Consider the following 26782-nt stretch of genomic DNA (forward strand, 5'->3'; position numbering starts at 1 on the left):
CTACGTACTGCGAATGCAGCGGGGGCAGCAACGCCGCCTGCTGCAGCAAAAGGGCCGTCCTCGCCCAATTCTGCTGCTGCTGCTGCTGCTGCTGCTGCTGCTGCAGTAGGAGAGGGATATGCAGCAGGGGAAAAGGGGTCCCCAAGGGATAAAACCTGTTGGGGGCTGCTGCTGCTGCTGCTGCTGTCAGCTGCAGTACTAGCTGTGTTTAGCCGCGACAGAGAATCGCCTCTGTGTGTGCAGTAGCAGCAGCAGCTTCGTCTGCTGCTGCTGCTGCTGCTGCTGCGGCTGCTTCTGTCCGCTGCAGCACTGCCGTAGCAGTAGCCGCTGCTGCAGCGGGGGGACCCCACAGCCACATTGTCTGCATGCATGCAGCATGTGCTGCAGTCGTCCTCTTTGCTGCTGCTCCTGCTGCTGCGGTGACAGTCGGCAGCAGCGGCAGCTACTGACTCTGCTTCAGGCATTGTGCTGTGCTGCTGCTGCTGCTGCTGCTGCTGCTGCCGCTGCAGCAGCTGTGCGCTGCCCCTAAGATACGGGGCGGCTCGGAAGACCCTTCTGCGCAAAGCGGCCGCACTGCTGCAGCTGCCAGTGGAGCTGCAGCAGCAGCAAGCGCAGCCGCAGTTGCTGCAGCAGCAACTGGAGCTGCGGGGAGCTTGCTGCTGCTCTGCAGCAGCAGCAACAAGCCCTATTTGGGGAGCAGCAGCAGAAACTAATGAGGCCCTCCAGTTTAGCTGCAAGACACCACAGCGCGTTGGAGTGTACCTGCAGCTGGCGCTCTGCGGGTTGGGGGGTGTCCTCGTTGCTGGTGTGTTGCTGCTGCTGCTGCAGTGATGCAGCAGCAGCAGCAGCAGCCGCAGGGATTAGGGGTTAAAGAGAAGCGTTTGTTGATGGGCAGGCATTGTGTTTGCTGCTGCAGCAAGTGTGGCCTCTTAGGTGTATGGACACCTGAATGCTCAGTGCAGACCTGGTCGTGAGCAGCAGCAGCAGCAGCAGCAAGAGCAGCAGGCGCAGCAAGAGCAGCGCCAGCAACAGCACAAGGGGTTGGGTTTCATGTGCTAATTATTTTGGCAGCATTATAAAGGAGAGGAGACCTTGAAGAGACTCGGAGGGGTTTGCTGCTGCTGCTGCTGCTGCAGCAAAACCCGGCCTCAGCGGCACGTCGTGCAACTGGAGGCACCGCTGTTGCTGCGGCAGCGGCTGCTGCTGCTGCTGCTGCTGCAGTAACACCAGCCCATTTCTGAAGATGTTTTGGTCTTCTCTTTTTAAAATTAAGGATACATTGCAGAGAAAATGAGAATCCCGCGAACTCAGGGCGAAAACGCCCATGATCGGCTTAATCGGTCCGCCGTGGGTTTTGTACACCCCAGGCGTTCGGGGGCGCTGCCTTCGTTCTGCCCCCCAAACTCTTCAGATATTGCTCTTTTTTTTGGAGTTTTATAATTGCTTTATCAAATAGTGAATGGTATTCAGAGAAAACGCAAAGAAGAGCGGCTAATAGCGGTAGAGCTGGCGCGCACACCGCTGCACGCTTGCCCGCGAATCTGCAGCGGCAATTCGGGCAGCAGTTTCTGCTGCTGCCGCCGCTCATTCTTCCAGCACTTTTCGTGAGTTTTGCCAATTCTTTTTATCAATTGCCATTTTTAAGCGCTGTGTGGGCCTTTTTGGCTCTATTTCAAGCTTATTTCAGCCCGGGCTGCGCGGCAGGCGTGCACGACACCACCGCGCCCCGCACCGCCGCCCGTGCCCCGCCGTGCATTCGGAGCATTCCAGGGCTTCTCGCGCAGGTGAACAATTTTAATTCTTTTTAAATTAACACTCTTAATATTTCTGCAGCATTTAAAAGCCGAGGGCGAAGAGAAGCCGCTGCGCAGCCCCCGCGCTGGGGGGCGCTGCGGTGTCTCGCAGCAACCAACCCTGTCTGGCAGCTCCAAACTTGAACTCGCACGTTTTAAAGTCAATTCCAAGTTATTAAATTAATTAATTAATCTTTTAAAAGCTGCTAATTAGCCACAAATGGCAGAAGTGGCGGCCCGCTGCTGCGCGGCGCAGCAGCCAGCGCCCGCGCGGGAAGGCGCAGCGAGTCACGCGAGCCCACGCGGCCGTTCCGGCGAAAGGAACTTAAAACTTTCAAATATTTAATTCTTTTTAAAACAAATAAAAGCTGCTGCACTCCGCAGGCCTTTATGGCCAACTGAGGGGCCCCTTTGGGGCCCCTGGGAGGGCCAAGAGCCCCCGCCCAGTATAAGCCTCCCAGTGAATTGCCTGCATCTCTCAGCAAAGCATTTGGCCCGCTGGCTGCAGCACTGTAGCCTCTTGCTTCCTCTTCCAATGCTGCTGCTGCTGCTGCTGCTGCTGCAGCAGCTGCTGCTGCTGGCTCAGCCATCGGCTGGCTCCTCTGGCTGTGGCTGCGGTTGCGGCATTTGCGGCCAAATAAAAAGCAGTTTAAAGGCCTGCTGCTTTGCTGCTGCTGGCAGCAGCAGCAGCAAGAATCATTCTTAAGAGGAATGCTGGCTTTTTCTGAGTCGTTTTGAAGCAATTTAGACATATAATAACAATAAAAATAAAAATGACAATAAAAAGCAACTCTAATGTACTTATAATAGAGTACAAACTAAAAGTATTTATAAAAAACAAATTCTTTTCATGAAGAGCAGCAGCCAAGTTACCCTGTCGATACACCCTGCTCTCCCTGGCTGCCACGGCCCCTGGGACAGCAGCAAGAAATTTTTGCAAAAGAGATTTCTTTTTTTTCTTTGAGTCTTCACTAATACCTAATTTATTGTCTTAAGGGTATTTGTGTCATAAACTACTTCAAAAACGGCGCAGAGCAGGCCCAGAAAGGCCTAGCCGGCTGCTGCTGCTGCTGCCGCTGCCGCTGCTGCTGCTGCTGCTCGCCCGACCAGCTGCTGCTGCTGCAGCGCACCTGCAGAGGCCCCAGGAGCGCGGCAGCTGCGTGCTGCAGTAGGCTGCTGCTGCATTAGGCTGCTGCTGCAGTAGGCTGCTGCTGCAGTAGGCTGCTGCTGCAGTAGGCTGCTGCTGCTGCCACAGGGCCCCCGAGGGCCACAGGGCTCTCCAGAGGAGCAGCAACCTCCCTGCCACTGCCTGCACAGTTTTGCTGGCAGCTGCAATGCTGCTGCTGTCTTTGCTGCTGCAGGCTGGCAGCAAGAAGGGGCCCTCTTTTAGGCGCTGCTGCGTCTTTGGGGGCCCCCTGAGTGTACCCTGGGCCCCGCCTTTGTCTTGGGTTGAAAGTTCGATCAAATATTCAATTGAAGTCAATTGAGGAAATAATTTGGGATTTCCGAGTCTACTGGCGCTGCATGCGCTGCGCAGCCACAGCGGGGCAGCAGCAAAACCCGAAAATCTTTTTGAAAAACTTTTTCCACTTTTTTCTGGCGCAGCAAATGCGGCGCATTGCAGTGTACGTACACCTCGCGGAAACGCCCGGACACCCCAGAAAGCGGAGTGTCTGTACACCTCAGCCGCCCCACACTCCGTGAACAGAAATAAACAAAATGAATTAAAGAAGCAAAAGCACAAAGTTCCCTTTTTCATTTAAATCACCTCAAAAGAAGCCTAAGGCCAAAGGCATGCAGGGGCTGCATGCAGCTCAAAGGCTGATTCTGTGGGGCTTCAGCTTGCCCTGCAGAAGCAGCAAACGGCCCGAGGGGCTTTTTTGGGGCTTTTCTTCGAAGTCTTCTTGCATGCAAGTTTCTGGGGCTTTGGGCTTTCCTGATTCTCCGTCTTCGTCTCCAGAACTTTCTTTTTCGAGGCCCCCCGAGGCCCCCCAAGGCAGCGGCTTTCCTGGGAAGGTGAAGGCGTCGCTGTCGACCACCTGCAGCAGCAGCAGCAGCAGCAGCAGCAGCCAGCGCATGCAGAGGCCAGCTCAAGGCGCCGCGCTGCCGCCCCGGGGGGAGGCGCCCGGGTGTATGTACACTGCAGCGGGAGGCAGCGGCCCGCAGCAAAGGCGACAGAGGTAAGAAGCAGCAGGAGAAAGAGCAGCAGCAGCAGCAAGGAAGCTTCTGAAGCAAATAATACTAAAAACAACACAAGTGAAAATCCTAAGACAGACATCCTTAGCCTCCAGGGGCCCTCCAAACTCCTCCCCGTATTGCCGCTTTGCCCACAAAGGACGGTACAGAGCCATCAGCCGCGGGAACAGCTCCCTGCAGCGCAGCAGCAGCAGCAGCAGCAGCAGCAGCAGCAGCAGCAGCAGAGCGGGCGCTGCAAATCACGGCCGCAGCGCCAGCCACCGGCATGCAGGGGCTTTTCTGGCTGTGGAAGACAAGTGCAAAAATGGAAAAGAGAAATCCAAAAGAGAAATAAGAAGGAGAAATGCAAAAGATAAATGCGAAAGAGAAATACCAAGAGAAACAAAAAAAGAAAAGTAAAAAAGAGAAATGCGAAAGAGAAATAACAAAGAAATGCAAAGGATAAATGCAAACATAAATGCGGAGAAGAAATAAAAAGAGAAATGCAAAAGAGATATGCAAAAGAGAAATGCAAAGCGGAAATGCAAAAGAGAAGTGCAGAAGATAAATGCATAGGAGAAATGCGAAAGAGAAATGCGAAAGAGAAATAAAACAGAAATAAAAAAAGAAAAAAAGAAAAAAAAGAAAAAATAAAATAAACTTGCACTTACCTCCGTGGCCTTAGTGCGTACTCAATGTCTTGGGTGGCGGCGATCTCAGTGTTGAAGTCTGTGAACTTTCCTTCTCGGTGGTTTTCTGTCATTAAATAATGATAAAGTTCTTCGTGTTCCGCCACTGTGGCCTTGGGAGAAAGGTAGCTGCAGCAGCAGCAGCAGCAGCAAAACAAGCAGCAAACCCGGAGCTGCGAAACCAGCAGCAGCAGCAGCTGCTGCTGCTGCTGCTGCAGCTGCTGCTGCAGCTTCAGGTGCAGCTGCTGCTGCAGTTTCAGGTGCTAATCATGGGGAGGTTGCTCCACAACCAGCTGCTGCTGCTACACGCGCAGCTGCTGGTGCAGTTGCTGCAGCAGCATCTGCTGATGCAGCTGCAGCAGCAGCTGCAGCAGCAGGTCCGCGGAAAAGTGTGCCTGCAGTTGTGTGAAGCTGCTTGTTAGGGGCCCCTATTTGGGTGGAGAGTACATTAATTAACAACTGCATTATTGCTGCTGCAGCTCCCGAAAGCCTGCTGCTGCTGCTGCTGCTGCTGCTGCTGCTGCCTCACCAGCAGTTGTACGGGCTCAAACTGTACAGAGCCAGATTGACACAAATTGTTTTTCCCTCTGCATTTGGGGGATTTACTTCTCCCCTGACGAGGTGGTCTGCTGTTTCTTGCATTTCCAAACCTTTGGTAATATCTTCCCCCATTGCGAGGCGTGCTGCAGTTTCTGGAGTTGCTGCTGCTGCTGCTGCTGCAGCAGACTCGTGGGTTGCCCCCTCCACCACCGCCCGTACGTACACGGGGTGCTTCCGTATGTCGGCCCTGCAGCAAAGGCCAAGAGCAGCAGCAGCAACTTCCACATTATTTAGTTTGTGCATGCAATTGCAAAACAAACAATTAATAAAATGGCAAATGGACTGGCTGAGAAGCATAAAAGAAGGCAGCAGATAAGGCCGCCGGGTATAGCTACAGGCTGAAGCCGCTCCACCGAGCAGAATCTGCATCTGCAGCACGGCAGCAGCAGCAGCAGCAGCAGCAACAGCAGCAGCAGCAAGGCGGCTCAGTGTCCGACAGACCAGTGGGCCTTGATGATCTCTTTAGTCCTTCTCATGAGCTCAGAATCCTTTTCTTTGTCCTTTTTTGTCCCCTGAGTTTTCCGTCTTTTGCTTGTTTTCTCATTTTTCGGAACTTCTTCTTTTGACCACTCCACTGCTTTTCTGTACTCCGCAATGGCATCTGCGGAGCAGCAAAGTCAGAAGTTCGGAAGCAAAAAGGCATTTAAGAAAGCAAAAAGGGCATTTAAACTCCGCCAGCAGCAGAAAACAGGCACTCAAGGCATCAGCGCGGGCTAGCTAGCTAGCTGGCCACATGGATAGCTAGCTAGCTAGCCACTAGCCACACGGCTACCTAGCTAGCTAGCCAGTTTAAATTTGAAAGCGAGACACATTCGGGCTTTCTTGGCCGGGCAGCAGCAAACGAAGAGGCCCTTGGGCGAGGAAAAAGAGAAAAAGAATGAGAAAAAGTGGCGAAAAAAGACAGAGTGAAAAGCAAAATAGTTTCGAAGCAAGTGCGCGACAAAAGAAAGAAAACAAAAAAACAGGAATCCCAAAAAAAGAGAAAAAAGCAAAAGAAAAAACTCCAAAAGACAAAAAAAGACCCACCGGCGTGTCGCGTCCAGGCGGGCTCAAGCACATAGCCTCCCCACATGCCTGCAGCAGCTAATTCCACTTCTAACGGAATTTCGGGGGGCCCCGGGGAGGGGTCGCGGTGGTACGGGGGCATTTCCTGGAGCAAAAAGGGAAAAAGAGGCAAACTTTTATGACCTTTAGAAGCAGTTAGGGGGGCCCTGTAGGGGGCCCTGTGTCAGTGAAGCTGCAGCGCGGTCTTGTGTGCACAGAGAGCCAAATAGCTGTCACGAAACTCGCCGAATGCCACTTGCTGCTGCTGCTGCTGCGCAGCAGCGGGGGCATTCAGGGGTGCAGCACAGGCCCCACACGCATGCAACTGTGCATGCAAGTGCAAATGCGCATGCAAGTGTGCATGCAAGTGCAGACGCGCATGCCCATGCAAACGCGCATGCGCAAGTAAAGGCATTTCGGGCCTTTGGAGTTGCATGCATTCGTAATCCCAAACGGCCCCGCCTACGAAGGGGTGTTTGTGTGCATGTCAGTGAACGCGTGCAAAGGCCCTTTGGCTCATTTTGCAAAACATGCAAAAAGCCCCGCAGCCCCACATTCTTTGCCAGCCCCAGCCTTGCCCGCGGGGGATTTGGGCTGCCTTTGAGGCTCTGTGTCTTTATCTTTCTTTTCCTTTTGTTTCTCATTTTCTCCTTTGCCGCCACACTTCAATTAAGTCGACTATGACATGCATAGTCTATTCAGTTCAAAGTTGAAGTGTTTCGGTTAAGGGTTCCAAATACAGACTTGCATTACTTTCATGTCAAAATACGAACACAGATATAAAAGTGAAATATAATTATACAAAGTCATGCATAATATATTTATTTAATGCGCAGTGACCCACCATAATGTCTGTCTGCTTGTGGGTCCAAGGCTTCGGCATCCCGGTAATGTCATCATCAGGTAAGGTGTCTCTCCACCCTGAACATTTCAAGAAAACAAAACAAAAAGTAATTAAATCAGGAAGAAGACAAACTATGGCAAAAGGAAAAGATCCAGAAGCAGAGGCCAGAGGCGGCGGGGCGGGGGCCCCTCAAGAAAGCATACAGCAACAACAGCAACAGCCGCTGCAGCAGCAGCTGTAGCACCTGCTGCAGCGGATGCTGCTGTTGCTGCTGCTGCAGCAGCTGCTGCCTATATGGAAAGAAGTGTCTGCAGCGCCTGTGACAGAGGCGCCCAGACAGGGGGCAGCAGCAAAGGCAGCAGCAGCAGCAGCTAAGAAGCGACAGAGATGAAAGAGAAAACAAATAAACAACAGAGAGAGATAACTATAGAAACAGTCAGAGACAGGCAAAGGAGGCAAATGCTGCAGCAAAACGCACAACCCCCAATGCAGCGACACTAAGCAGCAGAAACCCGCTGCAAACAGCACCCCACAGCCTGCACACTGATGCAAACAAATGGAGAAGAGGCAGACCGAATGCAAGAGAAGAAAAGACAGAAATAAAAAGAAGATTTTCAGATTAGATGAGCAGCAGCAGAGGGAGGCAGCAGCGGAGATGGTCGAAAAACCAAAACAAAACATCACCTGTTTCTGGCCAACACTCATGCAACGCATGCGGGCAGTCCCAGCTGCCCCAGAGCCTCGCATCGAGTTCTTCGTCAGTTTCCCCTGCAGTCACAGGCAGCCACAGGGCCCTTTGGAGCTGCTGGCAGCAGCAGCAGCAGCAGCAGCAGCAGCAAACGGTCTTTGCCCCCACAAGCAGCAGGGCTCAAAGACACGCTAGCCCGCATCCTCCCCACTACGCCGCCGCTGCCGCCGCGGAGCGCAGCAGCAGCAGCAGCAGCAGCAGCAGCAGCAGCCGCAGCACCTGCGCGCCTGCGCCGGCTCCAGCAGCAGCAGCAGCAGCAGCAGCAGCAAAGGGCACACCGAAGTAGACGTCTTGGTTTCCGTCGGGGAGCCTGTCGAGGCGGAGGCCGTAGGGCTTGTCGAGGCTTTCTCGAAAGCCAACTCCGTGGGCCAAGTGCTGCGGCCATTTGACTGCGCACTGCCGGTCCACAGCCAGCGGGTGCCACGGCAGGCTCGAGCCCTTCCCCCCGTAGTTCTCAGCGCCCCCGTCCAGCACTCCTGCACGCCCAACTAGCAGCAGCCACCCAGCCTCAGCAGCAGCAGCAGCACCAGCAGCTGCTGCTGCTGCTGCTGCACTAGCAGCAGCAGAAGCAGCTGCTGCTGCTGCTGCTAATGCAGCAGCAGCAGCGGGAGAGCGGGCGGCAGAACTGCCGCCCATGAAGAGCTGCAGGGGAGAACACGGAGGAGTTGCTGCTGCAGCTGCGAGGCTTCTGCAGCGCAGCTGCATGCATGCATGCATGCAGCAGCCCGCGTCTACAACGCCTGTGTGGGCAGCACGTTTTGGCCATTTCGAGTCAATGAAATCTTTTTTCCTCTTTCTGGCGATGCATGCGCTAGCTAAAGACTGGAAGCAGCAGCTAGCAGCAAAAGCTGCCTTCGACTCCCCCAAGAAAAAACCCAGAAGTGCAGTTTACAAGACAGGGAACAAATCCAAGATTCACAGAACCCAGACATGTCCACACGCACAGCTGCATATGTGCCCACGTGTGCATGTATGCATGCGTGCATGCATGCGTGCATGCATGCATGCATGCGTGCATGCATGCACGCATGTAGTTTGCGTCGGTGTCAAATTAGCTTAGGAGAAGTGCGAGTTTATGACTCGGTAAAACAAACACAGAAATGGCCAGTATCTTCTCGTGGAAACATGCAAGACAGATATGTGCGCATAAAGCTGTTGATATGCATGCATACATGTGCAACCATATGCCCACAATATGTACAAACGGCCCCTGTAGCTGTAGCTGCCTGCCTGCATGCAGACACGCATGCGTTCATGCATGCATGCATCCAGTCCCCCATGCAGCAGTGCATGCATGCATGCATGCATGCACGCATGCATGCATGCATGCGTCCACGCATGCATGCATGCTTGGAGAAAGGCATATGCCCAACAGACACACCTACGGGCTGTTCTGCAAAGGTCTTGGTGTCGATGAAACTCCAGTTTCCTTTAAGAAAGTGGAGCCAGTTGTTGTCAGTTCCCCTGCCGAATTGCTTGTAGAAAGGCACGTAGACATCCCACTGCAAAAAGAAGACACACAGGCGCGGGGCCCGCGGCTAGAGGCCCGGGGCCACGAGAAAGACAAATGCATGCACTGCACGTGCTGCATGCACTTGGGACACCCAGAAAAACGAGGCAGCAGCACCAGAGAAATAGCACAAAGGCAAAAGCTGCGAAAAGAAGAGAGACACGAAGCGGGGTTCCTGTGGCTGAGGCGGAAATAAAATGAAAAGTGCAGCAAAGGCAAAATGGAACTAAGGCACTGGAAACAGAAAAGACACAAAGGCCTAGCGGCGCGCAGCAGCAGGTCTCAGCAGCAGCAGCAGCAGCAGCAGCAGCAGCAGCAGCAGGCAGCAGAGAGGGCCATGCAGGACACGGGAAAGACCCGAATGAAAGCAAAAGGCCCCAGAGAGAAAAGCCCACAGGCATGTTCTTAATGGGGTCTTCCATAAGCTCTTTCATGTGGGCCTCCAATGCAGAACCTGGCAAAATGGAATTCATTTGAAGACTCTGGAGGCCCCCGCGAGGCCCAAACTCAAACCCGCTGGGGCCTCTCCTTTGGGCCTGCCCTCCTGGAGAAAGCGCCGTCCAAAGGTGACCCTGCTGCTGCTGCTGCTGCTGCTGCTGCTGCTGCTGCTGCTGCTGGGGCCGTTGGGCCCCCGTTAGGGGATGGGGGGCCCCCCGGCGCTGGCGCTGCAGCGGCGCCGCCAGAAAACGGCTCTGGCGGCGCCGCTGGGGGCCCCCAGCAACAAAGGCAGTCAAAGCCAGCGGGGGGGCCCCCAAGTGTGGGGCCCCCTTTGTGCGGGGCCCCAGGTGACCTGCAGCAGCTGGAGCTAGTGCCCCCGCCTTGGCCTCCAGAGCTCTACCCCTTAGGCCGGGCCAGGGGCCCCGGGGGCCCCTCCAGAGGCGGCAGCTGCAGGGGGAGCATGAGAGAAGAAGAGCAGCGAGCAGCAGCAGCAGCAGCAGCAGCAGCAGCCGGGCAAGCCGCAGCTGCTGCAGCCCTCTAGGCCGGGTGTGCACCGCATTCGCAGCGCACAGCCTGGGCATTTGGCCCCTCTTTCCCCAGAGGCCAGGCCAAGGCTGGTTAGGCCATTCCCTCTTAGCCGTAGAGCTGGGGGGTGGCGCTGCAGCCTAAGGCTTGGCAGAGGCGCGGCAACAGAAGCAGAAAAGTCCTAAATAAGACATCTGGAGCCCTTTTGAGAAAGGATCGCCGAAAAGGGTTTTAAGGTGTACTATTTCTTTCCTCCTTCTGCACTCTGCTGAGCCATTCAAAACGCCGAGAGCTGGGACTCACAATGCCGCAGTGTCTTCGACGCCATTCAGAAAGAAATTTAAGAAAAAAAGAATTCCACAGTTAAGAATTGTAGTCAGTGGCTAAGACGAAATACTTTCTAGGCAAGCAAAGGCCGCCTCATAAGGCATCTGCTATGGTCGCTAAGAAGGACCTCAGCGATTCCGCTGAGGCTACTGAAGACCGTTGAGGCAAAAATAGATCACCTTGAGTTTAAAAATGAGAAAGAATATAAATACCGTGGAAAAAAATGAAAAAAAATTGGTTACACTTCTCGATTTGTGCGTGTCATCCTTGCGCAGGGGCCATGCTAATCTTCTCTGTATCGTTCCAATTTTAACAGATGGCACTCCCGAAGGAGGCCAACCAGTATACCCACTCTCATACAGAAGGAACACCCATCACGGGGCGAGGTCACCTGAGACACTATCACCCTCCTTCCGTTCTGTTGTCTTAAATAGCTTTCTTTGAATGTTTAAAGAGCGAAAATAAGAAATATATTTCAATTTTTAGTCCGCTTGTGTCGTACACGAGACGAGCGGGTTACCGCTGCTGGAGTGGACAGACTTTGACAAGACGGGTTGGAGGACCCGATGGGAGAGTTGGTTTTGTGCTTCATGTTTTTCGAACAAATGAACAAATGACGCTTCAAGTTGTAATCAAATGTGAAGCGCTCATTCCTTTGCCTCCCTGCCTAGAATATGGTTTCCTACTGGACCGTGAAGCCACACCAGAGGGAGCCGAACGTGTGAACAACCAGTTAAGGTCGGGAAAAGGATTTCAAGCGAAGGTAAACACGAAATTAATGTTTTCAAGTTCAAAACATACATATCTAGGAGTGGATGGGGCAGGACAGTACAGTTCTCTACGGGAAGGCTTGCGGCAAGGCAACAACCCCGGAGTGAAGAATCCAGTATTTGGCGAATGCAAGTTCTGCATTTCTCGCAACTCCCTGCAGCAAAGACGTTTTTATTTCATTCGAGTTTTCCATCCACCCTCAGAACGCTGAGTTCAGCGCTGTAGTGACAAAGACATGAGAAATTGGTCAAAAAGGCTTAAAAGTGGACGGAAATGAAAAAAAAATGCAAAAAAATTGGTTACACTTCTCGATTTGTGCGTGTCATCCTTGCGCAGGGGCCATGCTAATCTTCTCTGTATCGTTCCAATTTTAACAGATGGCACTCCCGAAGGAGGCCAACCCATACTGCCGTCTTTCTATTAAAGGAACACCCATCGCTGGCAGGGTCACCTCGCTGCGGCATCGATTCCCGGTAGCTCTTGCACATTTTTTATCAATATTCTCCAATTTGTTTCATTTATATACATATATTGCGTACTTATGTGCAGCATTTTCCTGCTAATTTGCAATAACAGTGAGTAGGGATGGTTCAATGGGTCTACTCTGTGCAACAGCTTGAGGGGAGAGGTGGAGAGAAGCCATGACTTACAGGAGGCAGTACTTGACTCGGATATAAACATTGTCTTGACGGTAATGAGATTTAAAAGGTTAAGGGCAATGTGAGGTGTACGAGAGAAGGGAGGTCTGCCGAGCTGGGTGGTACGAAAGTAGTGGCCTTTTCTTGGAGGAATGAACCATAGGATCATCTTTGTGCATTGTACACGTAACATTCATATTAAAAACATCAAAAAGAGGCTCCGCCGTGAAACGACGCATGACTCGGATGGACTCAGCGCGTGTGCACGCGAACTGAACCTCCCTGAGATCCTCAAGCTCTGAGGCGCTAACGGTGACACAGTGTCACAAAGTAGCAGCTACCAACTAAATGACTCTATAACAGTGATGAAGCGTCACTAAGTAGCAGCCATCAGCTTGATTATCACCGCTACGATCTGCAGAAGGGAGCCCATGCTTCTGTCCGCTTTGAGAACGGAAGCGCCAGTTCAAAGGGTGACCAAAGGTCATATTTCTCAAGAGAAATGTGAGTGGGGCTCAACTGGGTGGCAGTTGAGGCCGCCTCTCCCTGCCAAGAGCATTATCAAGACTGTGTGTGGAACATAACTTCGCGCATCAGAACAGTGTTACGTACACATGACGAGCTGAAGCAGCAGGTTGCAGGTTGCTGCTGAAGTGGAAAGAACTGCCCCCAACGCCCGTGCCTGCGCGCGTCGGCGAAGACACAGTAGGACTCAGGCTGGGGGACTCAATCCCCAACTGCCACAACAAAGTAAAGGCAGACGCTGTGTGCAGTGGCCGCGCTGGCTCTAATCTTTGAGACTTGACAAGTCCATCAGCCCCGTGTGAAAGCAGTGGCTCCCCACTGTCCCAGTAGCTGGGCCTGGGCCGGCTACTCGCCATCTGGCGCTGTGGAAGTGTCTGCTGCTCTTGTGGCTGCTGCTGTTGGCCCTGTTGCTGCAGCGTCGCCCCCGCTAAGCAGAGATAAGGGGACTGAAACTCTAACTTCCACATCTCTGTGGTGCAGATGCCTCCTCCGCTCTACCTGCACAGAGGCAGCAGCAGCTTGGTGTTTGTCTGGAGGCTGCACAGGTTGTTGGGGGCCCCTGCTGCTGCTGCCCACACTGGGGGCCCCTGGCCCTACGGGTTCTCCGTAGTCTGCGTCCAAGTGCTCGAGCATAGACTGTTGGTCATTAAGAAGCTGCCTCAGAGGCACCCGCAGCAAAGAGAGTTGCTGCAGGTCAACAGATGAAACTGATAAGCTGGAGCTCTGCCCGAGCTGCTGCGCAGTGCTGCTGTTGTCTTGATGCTGCGCTGCTGCCGTTGCGGCTGTTGCTGCTCCCGCTGCTGCTCCTTCCTCCCTCGCAACTCCAGATCCACTCAGATGTGCATCACTTAAGCAGCTTTTCGTTGTCTCCCTCAAATTTGGCATTTCTCTCCGAGAAGAGGCTCCCCTTGTGCTGTCGGGGACGCCCAGGACGTCCCGTCCGTCCTGGGCCAGCAGCTGCTGCTGCTGCGCGTGCTGCTGCTGCTGCCGCTGCTGCTGGTGCTGGCACCGCTGCACTCCGTCGGCCGCCGTCTTCGCTCCCTGCAGACTCAGCTGCTGGCTCAAACCGCAGAGGCCCCTCGGGCACGTCACGGGAGACACAGCTGCATCCCTGGTTTGCTGCCTGACAGTGGGAAAGACATGGGGGCATGCGGGAGGCGTGGGCTGGGTTGAGGAGGTTGCTGCTGCTGCTGCTGCTGCTTCTGCCGCTGCGTCCCGAGTGGCTGCGCTGAGCCGCTGCTGTGGATCCGCAGCAAAAAGCCTCTTCTCCAAACCCCAGAGCTGCTGCGTCGGACCCCCCTGGCCTCGCGGCTCCTGAAGCGTCCTGGGGGCCCCAGTCACTGTTAGCGGTCCAGCTTCTGCAGCTCCGCCCGTTGCTGCAGGCGGCGTCAGCAACATTCCCCAATTTGCTGCAGCAGCAGCAGCACTTGCTCCCGCTACCCCCGTGGGAAGCCCTTCAGCAGCACTGACTGCCAGTCTGGGCAGCGCTGCTGCGGCCAACTGGGGGGGCGCAGAGAGGCGGCCCGAAGCCCTCGGCTGCTGGCTCTGCAGGGGCGGCAGCGTGACGGGCGGAGAGAGCAGCGAGCTCGGTGCAGCAGCAGCAGCAGCAGCAGCAGCAGTCACGCGCACTGGGCCTGGGACTGCAGCGAGCGGCCCGTGAGGCCCCTGCGGGTCGCGACCTACACTAGCATTTGACAGCAAAGAGTTCCGCCGCCCGCTCCCGCTCTGCATTGGGGGAAGCACCACTTCGGGCAGTTTGTTGCTGCAGCAGCAGCCGCAGCAGCGGCGCATGTCTGCGGGAGCTCCCGTGTCGAGCAGCCCCTCTGCTGCTGCTGCAGCACGAGCAAACGCCGTTGCGGGGGTCAGAATTGCACTGCTGCAGCAAGGGCTGGCAGCTGAGACAGGAAGAGGAGCAGCAGGAACATTCAATACAGTGTCGGACCTTGACGGCAGCGGCAGCAGCCCAAGAGGCACCGGAGGCGACAACGCTGGCTGCTGCTGCAGCTTCTGGTGCTGCTGCTTGTGCTGTTGCTGTTGCTGCTGCTGCTGATGCAGCTGTTGCTGCAGTTGCTGCTGCAGTTGCTGCTGCTGTGGACCACTCGAAATCATGGTCCTCAACGCCCCCTCCACAGGCCCCTCCGTTGCTCGCAGCCCATCTGCACTGCTGCTTTCACTATCAATTCCCCGCGGCAGAAGTTGCTGCTGCCACTGCTGCTGCTGTTGTAGCTGCTGCATCGACTGCAGCTGCTGCTGCTGCTGCCGCTGCAGGTCCTGGCCCCCGGGGGACAGAGGCGCCAGCTGCAGCGGCTTCATCTGCAGCGACTGCAGCTGCCGCTGGCACTGCAGCAGCTGGTGCCGTTGTTTCTGCCGTTGTTGTCGCTGCTGCAGCTGCTGCAGCTGCAATCCTAAACGCTCTACTCGCAGCAGTGCCAGCTGCAGCAACGGGTCTGTCTGCCCCATCAGCTGTTCTATCAATGATGCAGCATGCTGATGCAGCATAAGCAGCAACAGCGGAGGGGCACATCATTCTGGCTTCGGTCCTGAGCCAAAGAGCATGTGAACATGCAAAAGCAAATAAGCAGCACAAAAACACTTACAGATGCCTGCACAACTTCCTGCCGCTGCAGCAGCTCCTGCTGCAGTCTGTCAACTTCGGTCTGCAGCGCCTGCATCTGGTCCTGTAGGGCTGCGGAGCGGCGCCTTTCCTCCAGCAGCAGCTGCTGCTGCTTCTGCAGCTGCTGCTGCTGCTTGTTGTAGGAGGCAGTGGCTGCTGCAGCTGCAGCAGCTGCTGCTGCTTCCCGCGCCTCTCCGCTGCAGCAGTCCGCACAAGCAGCAAACGGGCGCACCCACAGTGGAAGCCGCAGTCCACAGGCAGCAGCAAAGAGCAGCAAAGTAGGTCGACAAGCAGCAGCAGCAAGGAAAGACGAATCAAATAGGCAGCAGCAAATAAAAGCAGAATGAATCCCAAAGAAATATGCACCTGAGGCCAACTACTTGAGAAGCCACGCGGGCAATTAGCTGCTTCGCTTCGCTATCTCCCGCGCGTCTTTTCAGCTTCTCCACTCTGAGGCGCTGCTGCAGTCTTCTGCAGCTGCTGCACTGCACTTTCTCCTCCCGTTCGCTGCTGCTGCTGCTCCGGCTGCTGCTAGTCCTGCTGCTGCTGCTCCTGCTGCTGCTGCTGTGGGGGGGCCTGCGGGCCCGCTCCGCCCGCGCCGAAATGCTGCGCCGCTCTTTCCTTGCGTGGCCTCGGTCATGTGTTTTCCGCTGCAGCGGCTTCTCGAAAGTTTGCTGCTGCTGCAGTGGCAGCTGCTGCAGCGGCAGCTGCTGCTGCTGCGGCTGCGGGTCCTCCTTCAGCAGCAGCAGCATCTGCATCACCCGCTCCTTCACGTGATTCTCGAAAAGTCTGCCCGCAGCAGCAGCAGCGTCTGCTGCAACAACAGCCACATCCCCTGGCCGCTGCTGCTGCGCACTCTCCTCAGTCGACTCTCGCTGGGGTGCTGCTGCCTCGGCTGCTGCAGCGGCGGCATCGGCGGCTGCTGCTGCTGCTGCAGGGGAAACGGTCATGTTGCCTTTTGACCACCAGACGATAAGTGCCTGTCAAAGAGCTGAACCTGCCTGCTGCTGCAGCGGTGCTGCTGCAGTATCCTTCGCCGCTGCTCTTTTGTCGCCGCTGCTGCCGTACCTATGTCGCATTTGCTGCTATTTGTAAGCAGCCACTATTGTGTCAGTGTTCTTCTGGTGCTAAGCTCCTGCTGCGTCCGTCATTTTCGACCTTGTTTTGCTGCTTTTGCTACTTCATGGTGCCGCCGCGGAGGCTGCTGCTGCTGCTGCTGTTGTTGCTGCAGTCTAACTATGCTTTGCTGCTCTCCATTTCAAAATTGTCTAGTTGTGCGGGTGTGCCTGTCGGCTTGCCCCGTGCTGCTGCTGCTGCCCCCAGCCTCGCAGGTTCCACAGCCTGTCGCCCACCCATCGACCACGTCTCCTATCGTGTGCTGCTGCTGCTGCAATTATTGTTGTTGCTGCTACTTCTGCTGCTGCTGCTGCTGGCGTTTCCCTCGCCTTTGCCCTCCAGCAACGGCGTCGGGGTCCCCCCTCCTGCAGGGCCGAAGCTCGAAGACCTCCACTGTCTCTGGGCACTATGACCGGCGCTAAATCAAGTAATGCTGCAGCAGAGCGACTCTAAACGCCTCAGAACGCGACTGTCTTCACTTCAGTTGTTCTTGCGGGCCCGTGTTGCTCGCAGTGGTGGCCTTGGCAGTCCCCCGTATCCGCACACGCCGGCAGTGTGTCTGCGGGGGGTTAAACGTGCAAAAGAGCGAAATAAGGAAGAAGCTTTAACGGGAAAAGTCAGAAGAGGCGAAACGGGAGAGATATGCACGGGTGTCACTCAATGGTAGCGCTGCAGCAGCACAGCCACAAAGGGCCCCCAAGCTCGATCAGAGACGGGGTGGGAGCTGTTCCGTTAAACCGCTCGGGATTGCCAAATAAAAGTTCCTTCTCTCGATTCAGATGACTCGCGCTGTTTTGATTCGGCTGTATATACACCGTCTCCCCAGTTTTTCACCTCCTTTCGCTGCTCCCCGGCCTCACCCGGTGAACACGCTGCCGGTCAACAACAAGGCGCCTTCGCCATTTTTGCTCTTCAAGTCATACAAACACTGTGTTAATCTCTATATATCTACTTAATTGCATAAAGGGTTGTAGAAGGCTGTAGAAGCAGCGCAAGAATCTGCGGGAACAGCGGGAACCAGGCGATACAGCCGCAATAACCACAGCAGCGGCAGCAAAGGCAACTGTCGCATGCACATTCACGGGTCATGCAATTTAATTGGTCCACCTCGCACATCATTCTGTTTTATTCCCCAGGCTGGATCCTCTTCCCCGGAGCAGCAGCCGCTGCAGCTCAATGCGCAACAGCAACAGCAACGGAGGCAGCAGCAGCAACGACAGGAGCGGCAACAGCAGCAGCAGGAAGCAAGTAGCAGGGACTCCAGCTGAAGCAAGAGCAGCACCAGTAACTGCACCAGCAGCACTAGCGAAGACAGCAGCAGCAGCAGCGGGAGAATCAAAAGCCGGAACGGCGCAATGACGAGTCGCTGCTTTCCCCCCTTCCTCAGTGATGACGCGGCGGAGCTTCGGCGCGCTGCATCTGCTGCTGCGGGCTCTTTGGGCTGCTCCGGCTGGTGGAGCCCAGAGAGAGTAGCTGCAGCAATGGCAGCAGTGGAGGAAATAGGCCGCAGCAGCAGCAGCAGCAGCTTGTTGTCTCTCGCGGACCTTCTTGACTCAGCAGCAGACTACATGGACCGCCTAGTGGCAAACAACAACTCAGGTCCCGGTTCGATCTACTCAGGCGACGCCGGGGTAGCTTACGCCCTTATCAGGCAAGGGTCATTTCAGTTTGCTGCTGCAGCAGCTGCTGGTGGCGTTGCTGCTCGTGTTTGTGCTGCTGCTGCTGTGTTCTTACTGTTTCTGCATCCGCTGCTCCTGCTGCGGCTGCCAGTCATCTTCTGAAGCCGCTGCTCTGCGCGCCGGCCTTTTCTGCGGCTGCCTTGCTGCTGCTGCCTGTGCCTCTTGAACGCTGCTGCTGCTGCTGCTGCTGTTTTGTGCCTGTGTGGAGCGCAGGAAGGCGGAGAGGATCTTGGCAGCAGCTGAGTCGGAGCGGCGGCGGTCCGGCATTTCCTATGAAGACGAAGGCGAGAGGGGCGAAAGCACAGCAGCAGCAGCAGCAGCAGCAGCAGCAGTGTGGCCGTCGCAAGAAGCCTCGCGGGAGGATGCTGCAGTGCCGCCTCTCGCAGAGCAAGCCTTGAATGAAGCCCTTGCCATTTTGTCTGCAGGATATGGGGTGGAGGCTGCTGGCTCTTCAGCAGCAGAAGCAGCGGAAGCAGCAGAAAAATCCCTGCGCCGCCGCTTCACCTTTCTGCAGGGGCAAGTTGGCCGTTTGGCGCTGACTGCGGTGGCCCTTCATCTTCTGAAGAGAGAGGCAAGCAGCAGTTTTCACATTCTCACTTAGTGCTGCTGCTTCCCGCAGCTTTGCTGCTGTTGTTTCTGCTGCATGTGCAGCAGTGCCCGCGGATAGTTTTCCACCGCCCACATCCCAGTGCAGTTTCTGTGCATGCAAGAAGTGTTTTTTTCTGCTTTTTCGATGAAGCAGAGACTTACAGGCGGCGCTGCTGAGCAGCTTGTTGTGCTGTTTCCTGCTGCAGCAGGAAGCGTTCCTGGTGCTGCGTCGCCTGGCAGCAGCTGCTGCTGCTGCTATCTCACGCATGCAGCCAGAGGAGTGCGAGCTGCTGTATGGACGGGCGGGGCTGCTGTACGCGCTGCTGTTTACTCGATCTTTGTGGCTGCCGCCTCCCCCTCCCCAATATCGTTCTTTCTTTTCCGATTTGGTGAGAAGGCAGTCGCAAGAAGACGGGAAACAAGACGCAGCAGAAAGCACGCAGGATTGCTCAGCCGGGCTCTTCAGAGACTGTGATGAAGGTATTCAAACCACCACAGCCAGCAGCAGCAGGAAAAGCAGCAGCAGCCAGAGTAGTCTGCAGGAGGTTTACCTGCGAGCTGCTTCCACAGTGTCTGTCGGTGTGGGCAGCGGCCGCATCCCGTGGCCTCTTTCGCTGAACTACGGTGGCTCTCTCCGACTTGGCAGCAGCGGCAGCAGCAGCTATAAGGGCAGCGGCAGCAGCAGGAGCCACAAGAGTGGCGGCAGCAGCAGCAGCATTGACGGCGGCCTCCAAGAGTCCGCATCGGGCTGGCCGGAGGAACTCCCTGAGGAGCAGCAGGCAACGCGCGTGTTGGTTCTGTCTTTGATAGCGCAGCTAGTGGGGCAGCTGGTGGCTCATGGTCGGGTGGAAGCTGTAGTGGCAGAGAAGGGGAGCATCAGATCTTTAGAGCCGCGTGAGCAGCAGCGCCTGCACTCTTCTGCTGCTTCTGCTTTCACCAAGGCTTCCCCCTTGCCGCTGCTGTATGAGTGGCACGGCAAGCAGTACTTGGGCGCAGCCCACGGCATCTGTGGAATCCTCTTGCAGCTGCAGCAGGCTGTAGACACTCTGTACCACGCGGCTGCGGCGGGCTGCTTCCCTGGTCCGGCGGCGAGGGCCGGCGGGTCTGCTGCGGCAGCAGTTGTTGCAGCTGCAAGGGAGGCAGAGCTGAGCAAGGAAGCAATCCGGGAGGAAGCAGAGTCAGCTGCTGCGCGGCTGCTTGCCTGCTCTGCTACCGTGTGCAGCGCAATGCAGCACAGGGAAAGAGAAGATATGCCTATCTTCTGTCCTGCAGCCAGTGCTTTCCTGTGCTGCCATGACGGGTTGGCTGCTGCTGCTTCACTGCGAGACACGGTGCGCCGTTTGTGTCTTTCTTCTCTGATGGCGCTGCTGCGCTTCCATCTCACAGACACAGCAAATCTCAAGAGCAGCATCGGCAGCGACCGAGACCTGCTTGTCCAGTGGTGTCACGGAGCCCCTGGACTTGTGCCTCTGATTTGCTGGGCAGTGGACTTGCACAGAGAAAAGGCGCTGGCGTATGCCCAGTATCAGCGGCACCAGCAGGGCTCTCTTAGCAGCGAAAACGGCCTGCTTCCAGAAGATCGGCCAACGCAGGAGGAGCAGCACCGACAGAAGCAGCGGCAGCAGCAGGAGCAACACATGCCGAATTTGTACCGCCGTCGCTCATCTACCAGCGCAGACGCGGAGCTGAAATCGAGAGAGAATTTGGGCTTCTTCATGGTGTGGCTGGACACAATGGGAAACATAACGTGGCAGCGAGGCCTGTTGTGTAAGGGTTTGGGTGTGTGCCACGGCATAGGGGGCAATGGCATGGCTCTTCTATGCGCCTACAACAGCTCTGGCAACCCTCGGTGGCTGCGTCGCGCGTTGCTGTTTGCCCTGGAAGGCATTATTCGGCATATGCAGCTGCTGCATCTGCCTGATCGGCCTTGGAGTCTTTTTGAGGGAGCCTCGGGCTTTTCGGTCTTTCTCAGGGATTGCGCGGAGACGCTTTTTGCTGCATGCACAGGCAGCACTAGGCCCATCACCGCTTATTACATTGGTTACCAGCTTCCACCTTTGCCGTGGGAGCAGTCTGTGCGCGGTGGGTGAGCCTCCTGCTGTAGCTGCCTGTGCTGGAGCAGCGCATTGGTTATGGCTTTTCAGTGCAGTGTGCTCTCAGAAGGCGGCTGGTGGGCGCAGTGGAGCCTTCACTGTTCTTCGCCTGTGCGCGTTTCTACTGCAACTGCTGGTTAGGCAGCTTGCTTGTTTTATGTTCTGTAGTTAGGGGGGAGTTTCGTTGTCTCGACTGTCTCCTGGCTCAAAGTGCAGGCTGACCGCAGAACCGGGAAGCCGCAGCAGGCCAATGCCTCATCAGCGTTTAGTGTTCAGTTTCCATGGCTGTATGGTTTCAGTGCTTCTTAAAGGTTTTCTAAGCACGTGCTATGAGGACCTTTGTCGCTGATGTTCAAAGTCCTGTCTGCTGTTTGTCTGTTAACTGTATTTACACTTGTACGGTGAAGAACAGTATGCAGGCAGAAGGACAGCCTTCGTCGCAGTGGTTGCATGTTTCATTTCCGATTTAATTCCGTATCTGCCGAGAGGCGTCCGGGCCTCGGGTCTTGCGAGTGCTCGGGAAGCACTGCGGCCCCACAAATATTGGAGAGTAGTAGTTCCTCGGCTTCATTCCCCCCTCTCCTCGGCACATGGACAATTAATTGAGACAAAGACAGAAAGTGGTGAAGACAGAAAAGGCAGCGAGGACAGACGAAGAGGCAGCTCGGCCCAGCATGATGGTTGGAGACTTCTTCATGGCGGAGACAAAAGTGTCAGAAGAGTTGAACTGTGTAGCAGTCTCTACTGGCACCTTTTAGAAGTGTAAGGGATGTTCCTCTACAATCGAAAGGAGTAAAAGCGTGACTTTTTGTCGTTTCGTGTTCGCTGTACTCAGCGCTTCATTGCCTCCTGAGTTGCTTTGACCAAGCAATCAATTGACGCGTTGATTAGATGGTTTATCAATTGACGGGCTAAATTAGTGATTAATTGAAATTCTTGCGGGGGGACTGTAGAAATTACGCTGTGCCCACCGTCTTTATCCAAGCCCATCTCTCCGGGGCGAGCTGAACTGTGCACAGTTTCAATTGAGCTTTTAATTGGGAAGTCTCTGTACTACGTTGCCTGAATGTTTGTCGCCTGTAGCTGGCCATTTGCATTCGCCAGTGACAGTATATACACGCATCGGGCAGTTGCAATTGTCGTACATAGGGCAGCCGCAAAAGATGATCGCCACGCTAGACAGGAAAGGGAGCGCAAAGCCCGAAAAGATAGCTCACTGTAGGGTCGCCGCGACTTAAGCAGTAAAGGCGCACGCGCAGAGTTCACCATGCAGGAAGCGAGGAGCTGAAAATATGGCTAAGGGGCTACGCACTTGACGCTACGAAGACGGGACGGAGCTCCCAGCAAAAAAAAAAGAGCCACGCGCTTCCCCGGTGATGCAGCTTAAAAGCCATTATATTCAAAACACATCGCATTCAAAACTGTTCTTTCTTGCTTATCTCTGTCCTTACACAGAGGCTTCTACATGGCATGTCGGCGGAACTCTCATAGTAAGAATTTCGGAGTCCTCTCTCCACCACTGTGAACCTCCCGCCTGTCATGACGGTTGCCGAACGCGGTAATCTTGCATGTGCTGCTACCACTAGCCGATGTGCCTTCACTGCCACTGAAGAATGGAATTCTGCTGGGAGCATCAAGCCACCTTCAAGGTCACGCCGTCGCTTGCCACTGTCACTTTTCCTAAAACAGAATGTATCTTTTGTTCTTTGCATATTTCTCCTTGTGTCTAGGCGATCTCCCTTCTTTCCACTGCGCGGTGGCTCTGGCCGTTGCCGTTCGTGAGCTCCGTGCACCGAGGAATCAGGGAAGAAGAAGTGAAAGGGAGCCCCAAAATATACAAATCATCCACATAATGATATGCTTACAGCAGGCTTAAGTATGTATATGCATACTGCAAGCATGTTTATGTACACCTACACGTCTGGTGCCTGTCATATCTTTGCATGCGCCAAAGCCTCTTATGCCTGTTTACTGTAGTAACTTCTGTACAAGTATTTGATAATCAATATCTTCCTGATTCGGAAATATATCGTCTAAGACGGCGTCAGCCTCTTGAACCGACAGGGCCTCGCCGAAGTTCATGAGACATTTCTTGACATCAGTTTTCCTTACTTTTCCTGTACCCATTAGATCCATCGACTGAAATAAACTCAACAGATCATCCGCTGAGTCCACATGCGAAGTCTTGCGACAGAAGTCTGCGAACATCCCCGAGTTCACCTCAGCCCCGCATTTACTCGCAAATGCCTTCAACTCAGCCAGGGAAGGAGATGCTCCTGCTGCTCGAGCCGCTGTGGCCAGCTGATCTGCAGGGAATGAGGGCTTTCCCTTAGCAGCGGCGTTGAACGCCGATGTGATGCTGCTGTCGGTAGCCATGTTCAGCGCCTGGTGGTGTATTGCTCAGACTCAGCGTGGACGCGCCCGCGGGAAACGAATGGGATCGGACGGTCTTAAGCAGGCCTTAAAGAGATACCTTATCAGGGAATTCCTTATTGTTTCCAGCGCTTACTGCTGTGGAAGCGCGAGCCCCTGAGACGGCCCAAAGCTCTCTCCCGCCTCGCTTCTTCCTCAACGGCTGTACAGCGGAAAACCGAATAAACGACAGCCACCAACAGCGCCAGACCTATGACGCATGAAAGGGGAAAGAATACAGGGTGCAGAGAGAGCGTCCGGAAATGGATGAGATACGGCGCGAAGGGAAGCAAGCACGCCACGATCAGAGTAAGTATGAGTATCAGCTTTGGCCCAGAGCCCCCTGAGTCCATCTCCGCTATGTCTGACTCTTTTGCTGCACTGTTGCCCCTAGAAAACAGAACTCTATTTGATATAAGTACTTTGGAATTAGGTTGGGGCCCAGATGAGAAGGCACGGCAACAACGAAACGACGGACCGGCAAGTTGCTGGCTCGGTCCCGCAGGAAGACGGTTTAGAATTTTTACATGCACAAATGTTTCAGGTTCTCTTGACTAACGCAAAAAATGCAAACTGGGCAACAGTAATCGCAGTACGACGGGACTGGCCTGCGAGGCGCAGATAAAGCTATCGAGCCCAGCGCCTGTTGCTGTCGTTGCTGCTGCGGAGAGCAGTTGCTGTTCGCTAGTCTTCGGCTTTGTAGCATGGCATGTTTGTTAGTTTCGTTAACTTCCCTTTTTCCTATCAGTTCTTATTCATCAGTAAGATTTTCCTTTGCGGTCGTTCCTTTCTGAAGCTTAATTACTTACAGTTCAGGTCGAGCCTCGTCACCCTTGTCGGCACAGAGCCGAAGGACTGGACTCCTACACAGAACCTCCTCATCAGCTCTACATTCCTCGCGCGTTTCCTAGTAAGTCAAGTAATGGTTTTTGCTCTGATCATAATTTATTTGTGGCATTGTAAGGCCCAGCGGCACCTCAGTACCCCTCAAGCACGCAACAACTCACCGCTGAGCCGCGCCACCCATTCGCATGGCCATAGTAAAGAACTAAGCTTAATCTAGCCTTTGCAACAACAACGCCAGAGAAATGCTAGAGCTTAAGGATGTGGGTGGATCACAAAAAACCCAACGAGTGCTCTCTCCCTCCGCCACTTGTGCGATTCAGTCGAGTGCAACAAAGCGAGCATCGTCTATTCCAACCGGTTTGCTCATATATGCGACTTTAAATTGCAGATCTCAACAGTTTGACGCAGCAGGATGGAGAGCAGCAGGGGCAGCAGCTCGCTGTACGTGACCCCCAGAGGGGTTTCGACGGACGATATGGAGGCAACCAATATCAGTTTGCGGCACTTTTACAGCGGCCAGAACGTTCAAAAGGAGGCTCCAGAGCAGAAGCAGCAAGGTCCTTCACAGGAGCAGCACTGGGTAGACCAACAGCAGTGGGAGCTAGAGCAGCAGCAGCAGTACCAACAATACCAGCAACAGCAGCAGCAGTACGGTTATCCACAGTGGCAGCAAGGCGAGGGCGATTCAGCCTTGATGAATGCGGACGCGCTAAACCAGGCTGCAATGCAGCAACTGCAGCAGAACACGGTAGAAACAGAAGACCTGAGTAAGATGGTGGGTGAGGGCGAGTGGCAGCGTCCCCCGGCAACTTCACCTTCGTGGGACTACACAAGAGCTCTCTCCTCGTACACTGGATTCACTTCGAAGAGATTTGACAAGGAGTGCTCAAAGCTTGGAATGGAAACCCAGACATCAGGCATACAAATGCGCAACTCAGGCATTTACGTGCCAGGAGTCACTCAGTGGAACGCAGTCACAAATACTCCTGTGGAACCTTTGGGAGGAGAAGGTAAAAAGAAATCACTACGGCGATTTTGTGTATTAAAAATGTATACGTTTGGGTACACCCATGCGTAACCAGGGCTTGGCTGTATGCTGAGAGGTTTTTGTTTGAACGAGGCTGCCGAATTTGTGTCATTTTGTTTCTCATCTACTACTTTTCTGTTGGATTCTATTTGCATTTTATCTGCATTTAATTTCTTGCATTTATTGTACCTTGTTATATTTGTCTCTTTTCTGTTTAGCGCGGGCCCTCGAGAGTCGAAAGTTTACCTTTGATGCGACTTCTGGCAACTATGTGAATGCTCACGACCCATCTGAACGTATATCTGCTGACCGCATGCACGAGCTGCAAAAAGCTCTATCGAACGCAGCAGTGGAGGAGACAGTGGTGGATATAATGCGTAGAAGGTCCACTCTGCGCAAGATGTCGATGGCATCGCGGCTGTTCCTAGAGCTCGAGAAAAAGAAGCTGTCTGCTATTACTGTCAGTCTTTTCGTTTCTCCTCTCACAGGCAGAGACAAAATCTTTCTGCCTGCTCTCGTTTGCTGTTTCATTGGCAGAAGCCTCTTAGCAAGCAGTCTCAGATGAGCCCATCTACCTGGCTGTGTGTGTGGCAGTGAAACTGACTGTGTAGTTCAGTGATGTTCCACGTCTTGTTCTCGCTACATGTGTTCTGCGTTCTGTATTTTAACAGGGTACTCAAGGTCTTCTTCCTCCGGTGGTTATGGCTTATTTGCCAGACAGATATATCAAAACGTATGACAGGACGAATTGTATGGGTCAGCGAATCTCTACGAGGCAGCACAAGAGCTGCTGAATGTGAATGCAGGTACTTTATCAAGGACTTCCGCTTTTCACCAGTTTACAATGCCCTGCATTGATGGTGCCGGGGATCCTATGGGTGCTGATGTCAGACCGACACGCACAAGCACCTCCATGCTGGCTCTTCGCGGCTAGTGGATGTAGCCTTCCCGCTGCCCGAGCGTCAAAATTTCAATATGCATACAGTGAGACTTTTTTTTGTTCACGCAGCGTGGAAAAGTTGTTAGACAGACCTTCCGTGAAATATCCCTGCCTTGTTCCCTCTTCCGCTGGTAAATAGCACGAATCAGTACGCGCTAAACTCACCTTTCCGTAAACTCAAACTACACTTACCAGCACGACCAAACGACTTCAAAAGATGCCTAGGTCCCTGAGGTTTCTCTTTCCAAAAGCTAGCTGAAAGTTAGCCAAAACTGTATAACACGAAAGCGGAAGCTGGAAGCCGCAATGAAACTATGACGTCCTTAGCCTAGCTAGCTACACCTATCAGACAATAAGGCGGTCCAATTACAGCGAAATGCAGAAGATTAAGAGGAAAGGGTGTCGTGGGTAAGATGAAACGAGTAGGCTTATAATTCTCAGCAGCTACCCGCGAAACACTCGAAGTACCCCAGAAGATGACAATCTGACTGTTGCCAGCAGCTTCAACAAATGAAACATACCTAAGAAATTACCCAGTGGAAAGAGTCAAGGCATACTAAATTGCTCTACAAGAACCCAAAGTTCTCAACGTTAATTTCCATTCATAAGTAACACTGCATTGCGACATGCGCACATCTTTCTGTACGGTTTTCGTCTCGATTCAGTGCTCATGCATTTTCACACGAGTGTCAAAGAACCGCGCTAGCCCAAGCCTTAAGCCGAACAGGGCTGACTTCGTAGATGGGTGCCGTTCGTTGCGGCTTTGACAATACAACTACACTTCTAGCTGACACGCAAAGGACTGAGCATAAGTGGAGTGGATCCTTTCCACTTATGCTT

General features: G+C 54.2%; 6 protein-coding genes across 6 annotated transcripts in view; 2 read left to right on the plus strand and 4 right to left on the minus strand.

Moving 5' to 3' along the window:
• Nucleotides 1-464, minus strand: part of ENH_00058400 (hypothetical protein, conserved) — a gene marked incomplete at both ends in the record, with an annotated part of 2606 nt that extends 2142 nt beyond the window's left edge. The window contains one exon of the mRNA XM_013577030.1: nucleotides 1-464. This exon is cut by the window's left edge and continues 862 nt beyond it. Coding sequence (XP_013432484.1) covers nucleotides 1-464 — 464 coding nt within the window.
• Nucleotides 465-3607: 3143 nt separating this feature from the next.
• ENH_00058410 (hypothetical protein, conserved) lies at nucleotides 3608-10422 on the minus strand (the record flags this gene model as incomplete). The annotated part of the gene is made up of 11 exons (XM_013577031.1): nucleotides 3608-3832; nucleotides 4070-4163; nucleotides 4640-4786; nucleotides 5187-5444; nucleotides 5699-5858; nucleotides 6284-6407; nucleotides 7146-7222; nucleotides 7830-7913; nucleotides 8172-8369; nucleotides 9275-9395; nucleotides 9799-10422. The coding sequence occupies 11 exons, from the start codon at nucleotides 10420-10422 to the stop codon at nucleotides 3608-3610; spliced, it is 2112 nt and encodes a 703-aa protein (XP_013432485.1).
• A 2550-nt stretch (nucleotides 10423-12972) lies between these two features.
• ENH_00058420 (hypothetical protein, conserved) lies at nucleotides 12973-16191 on the minus strand (the record flags this gene model as incomplete). The annotated part of the gene is given in 4 exon segments (XM_013577032.1): nucleotides 12973-15150; nucleotides 15154-15159; nucleotides 15225-15438; nucleotides 15608-16191. Coding segments are annotated over 4 exon segments (2982 nt in total).
• Nucleotides 16192-17838: 1647 nt separating this feature from the next.
• ENH_00058430 (lanthionine synthetase C-like protein 1, putative) lies at nucleotides 17839-20714 on the plus strand (the record flags this gene model as incomplete). The annotated part of the gene is made up of 3 exons (XM_013577033.1): nucleotides 17839-18008; nucleotides 18250-18607; nucleotides 18831-20714. The coding sequence occupies 3 exons, from the start codon at nucleotides 17839-17841 to the stop codon at nucleotides 20712-20714; spliced, it is 2412 nt and encodes an 803-aa protein (XP_013432487.1).
• A 1971-nt stretch (nucleotides 20715-22685) lies between these two features.
• On the minus strand, nucleotides 22686-23093 carry ENH_00058440 (myosin light chain TgMLC1, putative; the record flags this gene model as incomplete). Its single annotated transcript, XM_013577034.1, has 1 exon — nucleotides 22686-23093. The coding sequence occupies one exon, from the start codon at nucleotides 23091-23093 to the stop codon at nucleotides 22686-22688; it is 408 nt and encodes a 135-aa protein (XP_013432488.1).
• Nucleotides 23094-24387: 1294 nt separating this feature from the next.
• ENH_00058450 (hypothetical protein, conserved) lies at nucleotides 24388-25567 on the plus strand (the record flags this gene model as incomplete). The annotated part of the gene is made up of 2 exons (XM_013577035.1): nucleotides 24388-24985; nucleotides 25221-25567. 2 exons carry the CDS (start codon nucleotides 24388-24390, stop codon nucleotides 25565-25567), a joined length of 945 nt encoding a protein of 314 aa, XP_013432489.1.
• Nucleotides 25568-26782: the final 1215 nt, after the last annotated feature.

Source organism: Eimeria necatrix, genomic scaffold (assembly GCF_000499385.1).
Source record: "Eimeria necatrix Houghton genomic scaffold, Enh_scaff49, whole genome shotgun sequence".
In the NCBI taxonomy this organism is placed as follows: domain Eukaryota; phylum Apicomplexa; class Conoidasida; order Eucoccidiorida; family Eimeriidae; genus Eimeria; species Eimeria necatrix.